Raw genomic sequence first — 5,625 nt, 5'->3', positions numbered from 1 at the left:
GTGATAGTGTTAAGGGATGCTATTTCTTGTAATATAAAATTTTGCTTTTGGCCTAAAAAAAATATTTTCGGTATATGTGACCAGATTTCATTTTCGGAATGAATTGTCACTATAACATGGATTTAAATGATTCGATTATAATCGTTTTGCAATTTTATGGAAACAATTAACAACTATAATGGAAGTTTCACTATATATGTTTTATTTTGATACAGTATACCAAAATTCAGGGATGGCCCAAAAAAGTAACAGTTCATGACAGTCCACAATCTACTCGCAAGTTCGAATTCTCTATAGGCAATTGAGACAGAAACAAGCAATGAAGGCATTCTTAATGGTTAGCCCCATGTGAAAGACATTCTAGTATTCGTTCCACATGAGGTTGGACGAATCTCAGAAATATTCTGACCGAGAAAATATCTGGGACCTAAAATCATGTATACATTTATTCTAACAAATGAGAATTCATATGCAAGACTTCAAGCTGTAATGATATTCAGTTTTATGCAAAAGTAAATGTCACAGAGGATACATATCAACATTTGAAAGTAACTTGTTAACTTTCTCGTAAGAGCAAAAGTGACTACAGACACAAAATGCCCTAAACCGTTGGGTTTTATATTTAAAAAAAAATTGCAGTATGAGATTCTTCACTTCTGATAAATTAAAATGCAATATGAAATTTTAACTTTTGTCATAATTCAACATATTTAATAATACATCAAAATTTTGCTTCTTTTTTTTATAACAAGATTCTAAATATATTTCACAAAACACTTAATACAGTACGTTTCTTGTACATTTTCCACAACAAAGTACAGTCAACAGGGTACATGATTTTTGTCTGTAATTAAGCAATGACCTAATATAAGTATCAACTTCGTGTAGAAATCTCTCTTTTTTTTTTCTTGATTTTTTTCCAAACTTAATGTAACAATCCATCAACACAATATACATCCATAGTCCCATCAGGAATAAACAAGTGCTATGACTGAATCTCTTCTAGGGATGATTTCTGTGCAGGTGGCTCGTAGTTGGGAGACAAAGCTTTTCCTCTGTGGTTGAATATGTAGAACGATGGAATATTCCGTGCAGTTTCCCATGACTTGTTCTCCAAGTCCACTGTCGCTCGTATTTCTTTGAAGTCGCCGGCAATGTACATGATCCCGTACATGGCTACAAAGAGACTTACTATCCCTTGGGTCAGAATCTGGAAATGGTTCATTCATAATAAGATTAAAACCAGTGGGATAATATATATACATGGTGAAAGTGAAATAACTCTGCAGATTTTATGGGCAAATAGCTCATGTTGTATGTAACAAAAAAGTGTAATATAGTCCGACCATCGGATCTGTGCCCCCATAAGATATGCGAACTGAACCTTAATTCCTTTTCAGCCTCGGCAATTCATTTCTCTCCCTGTATTCCTATTTCTCTCTTTTCTATCCCTCTCTCTTTCTCTCCCCACTGCTCACAATTTTCAGCCTTCTTGCGGGACAGTTTATTTGCACTTGCAGTCCAGTGTTGTCAACTCAACATGAATACTGCAGCACGGAGTGGTGAAAGAAATATTATTAAGCAAGTAATAGCATTTTGGATAAGTCAATCAGCGTCATTAGACCTACTTAAATTAAATTATGAATAAGTAATAATTAACCTTACAGTATTATAAGCAATATTCAAGAGACATGACACTGTTTGACGGAAGTTTAGCAACATCCCTATTCGGCAAGGTTCGTGGCCTGCTGTTTGACGTAGTGGGAGAGAAACGGGTGGAATGGGGTGAGTAGAGGCGTTAACTTTTCCAAGAACGACGACAGCGCTGAAGGGGCATAGATCCAATGGTCCGACAATACCATAATTATTGGTGGAAAGTTCATAGTTTTCTCAGAAAAAAAATTTGAATACCTTCTTATTCAGTAACCATTGTGAGTAGGATCGTGATTTTTGTCCATGTCGATACAAAATCTAATAAAGAATCATTTATCCCTCTGGTGTATTTCAATAGCATGGATGGTTTTCGTGTAAATTTAATTTAAAAACCACTAATTTCAAGCCACTGAATGGTGCAAACAGATTGCAATGTTGTAGTCAGAGAGGAAGATGAGTTCGATGCCCAGCCCCGGAACAATTTTTCCCTCGAAATTATTTAAATCAGCTTTACAGGGAGTTACATCTGAAAGCTTGATTTGCATAATACACGTCACTGTTCGTTAACAGAAAGCCACAATTTAAGTCATGGAATCCTGGAAAACGAGAATGCGGATGCTTTAGCAAAGAAGGGCAGCACTGCTACTTACAGACCTGTTACTAAATCTACGTATTACTCTGTGAAAAGATTTATTAAATCTACATACTTAGACTTTAACAAACAAAATTTGATAACACAATCCCAATGGAAAAAATGGAACTCTCTGCATCAAAATCCACAGTTAATTCCCGATTTACCACGAAAATCGTCTGTAGCTGCATTTAGATTGGCAACAGGCCATGATTGTTTGGCCAAACACCTGCATAGAATTGGAATATATCAGTCCCCTAACTGCCCATTATGCAACTCAAACCAAGAAATGGATTCGGAACACCTCAAAATCTGTGCTTCAGTGGCTGATCATGATAATATCTTTGAAAAATATTGGAGTGCAAGAGGTCAAATGACTTTATTGTCAAACGCCTGGCATTAGAAAACAACAACAACAATTTAAGTCACACAGAGTTTGTGTGCACTCAATGTTGGTTGTCAGCCCACTTTGAGGTCTGTGGATATAGAGGGAAAAATTGGGTCGGTGTCTGGTAGAGTTCCTGGGTAGCTCAGTTGGTACAGCGTTGGTACATTTAACCAAAGGTCCCGGATTTGATGCCCGGCCCCAGAACAATTTTTCCCTCGAAATTATTCAAATCAGCTTTACAGGGAGTTATACCTGAAAGCTTGATTTGCAAGATGGGAGGTAGTTGACCTAGAGAGACACAGTTCACTGATCTCTTACATCTGTATTACAAGAAGAAAGAGACGACTGTGTTAGCAGCGATGTTGCCAGACTGCTGAAACGTTTAACTTAATTTTCTAATTAACTGTGCATTTAATCACAAACTGTAATATAGAATATTTTCATTCATATGAGGTCAGTGATGCTCCTCAAGAAACAGAAAAGGTTCTTACAGGATGGAATACATAATCTCATTAAGTGGTGCACTAAATGCACGGAAGATGATTTAGCTGAAAAATGATCTAGGCCCTACATTATAATCTGTAAATATTACTGAAGGGTTCAACTTCTTTAATGCCCCTCTTTTTTAATCTTATCGTAGTATGTAATATGAATGCATAAGTCACAAAAATTACTTCTGATTTGTGAAATTTGTTACTTCTTAATTTTTCTGTGTTAATATTGAAACTTTTATCTTGATTAATGACCACCATAGTTTCAGCTTCTTTCCACCATCTTCAACTTTCTAGTCATTAATTAAGATAAGAATTTCAATATTAACAAAGAAAAGTTAAAAAGTTATTTAACAAATCACTAGTGATACAAGTGTTAATTTTAAGTGTGTAATTAAGATGTTATATTCAGAAATTGCTTCATTCATCATGCAGTATTAATATCATATTGAGTTAGTTACCAAGATTCTGACTTCATGAAAGTTACTAAGATTCTCTAAATTAATATCTTATAGTCATATGTTATTGCGAGCTTTACATAGTTAATCATTTTTCATTTTTTTTTATTTGTTTAATTTATACAGTAACTTTTGCACAGAACTGAGCGAAATTCTATAATTATTTGCAATAACTTAATGCATTCATGAGAGGAAAAAAAAGTGACGTCACAGGGATTTACTACCAAGTACGACAAAAATGGCGTCAGCCAGTGAAATGACAATCACTGCAAAATAACTAGTATAATTACACCATTACAGTGGCACGTGGCTTTGACCATTATGACATTCAAAGGTTTTACCTAACTTATTTTCAGAAGAGGAGACAAAGTGACCTGTGACGAATTTTCTTCAAGCTCAGCACCTTACGATTCAATTCATTCAGAAATTATACAGATCATATCATCTATTTTATAATAATATTTAAAAAGAAAATGTGGAGACATACGAGCTAATTTTTTTTTTTTACTTGCGTAAGATAATATGACAAATACAGTAGTTTTATGTTCAGTATGGAATAAAAAATATTTTGAGATAGGCCTATGTTGTTGGATAAATATTCGGAACAAAATGAGAATTTAAATCTTTTATTTTACCTCACAAAGTACGGTAATAAAAATAGAACAACCTGAAATAGATATAGCCAGAACCTCGGTAAAATACCTGATAAATTTATATTCAAAACGTAAGAAATTCCTACTTCTATGGTCTAAATTTAATTTCTGATTAAGTCTATTCCAGAAAATCAACTAACTTACAGTAGCCCATTTCAAAATTTATAGCCTAGCCTACCTGTCATAGAACTCAATTATTTTGCAAAACATTTACAAGTAGGCTATTAAGTAAATATTTCAGTGTCTCCAAACTGTGTATCATGGCCTATAGGCTAATGCTCTAGAATAAGTAGTTTCAGAATTAGGCTGTGATAGTAGCCTATTTATGTACCTAAAGCAATCAGTGACACTATCGTAAGCATAAGCATTCACGATTTACAGTTTATCTTTGTCATATCAACTGAAATATGTTAAGTTTAATTTGTTGTTTCAACATAACAGCTTAACCTACATTCAAATTAATGTTGATACATCCATTGTATAAGATTGAAGTGTTTTCATTAGTGAGATTATCATTAAGACATAATATTCACATCTAATGATTAAGGAAAGGCAGTGGTATATATAGCACAACCCTACATGAACTGAGTACGTATTACACAAGCAAGATCAAAATACAAAATTCTTTATAGCCATAAACATGTCGAAGTTCTGATACTTACATCAATCGGTAATGATACGAATTTCTGTTCTGTAATTCTCAGGTACGAGCGATCTGTAAATGCAAGGAAAAGACCAACAAATATTTATATGTTAAATTAATTGGAAACAGAAATTGAAAATGAGGTTAGGTGATTATGTTTTGTTCACAAAACCAATTATTAAGTACAAACTAAAGCAGCTTAGCCGTTTTTAATTTACTTTATTTTATATTAAATTGTACTGCCACATTGCTTACGTTGGGCAGCTGAATATGCAGCATGAAACAGTGACAGAAGTCCAGAAAGAAGAAAAAACTTATGCAATAAAGCAGCCATTTTCTTTTCTACTCCTAGACCAACGCTCTCTTGTGGCAACTAATGGAATTATTATCAAACTCTCTGGGTATTGTTCTGAGAATCCTTGCTTTATGATCGATTATAATGTTGTGATGTGTAGCGCGGTATATTTGAAGTCTTCTATTATTGATTTCTGATGCGAAAGTTAATAGGCTTATCTTGTATTTCGCGTGACCTTCCTATTATTAATTCATGTTTGTAGTGTTCGCGGATGTAACAGTGTAAGAAGCAGAAAATACTAATATCAACACCATCATCAAGAGCCAAAGATACCGATAATAAAATTACATGCATTTAGTTTACTTTACTTTAAGATTCTCAGAATAACCAATTGCTGTTGTCAGTAGTTCACA

The 5,625-nt window shown here is 33.9% G+C and overlaps 1 protein-coding gene across 1 annotated transcript; it reads right to left on the bottom strand.

The window, feature by feature from the left end:
* Positions 1-419: 419 nt before the first annotated feature.
* Positions 420-5,313, bottom strand: EMC5 (ER membrane protein complex subunit 5). The gene is made up of 3 exons (XM_069836119.1): positions 5,173-5,313; positions 4,937-4,989; positions 420-1,210 (listed from the first exon to the last, which is right to left on the bottom strand). The coding sequence occupies exons 1-3, from the start codon at positions 5,249-5,251 to the stop codon at positions 986-988; spliced, it is 357 nt and encodes a 118-aa protein (XP_069692220.1). The 5' UTR covers positions 5,252-5,313; the 3' UTR covers positions 420-985.
* Between the last annotated feature and the right edge of the window lie 312 nt (positions 5,314-5,625).

This window comes from Periplaneta americana, chromosome 9 (genome assembly GCF_040183065.1).
Source record: "Periplaneta americana isolate PAMFEO1 chromosome 9, P.americana_PAMFEO1_priV1, whole genome shotgun sequence".
NCBI classification, from domain to species: domain Eukaryota; kingdom Metazoa; phylum Arthropoda; class Insecta; order Blattodea; family Blattidae; genus Periplaneta; species Periplaneta americana.
The sequence above is the reverse complement of the archived record's forward strand: the minus strand, read 5'-3'. Positions and strand labels throughout refer to the sequence as shown.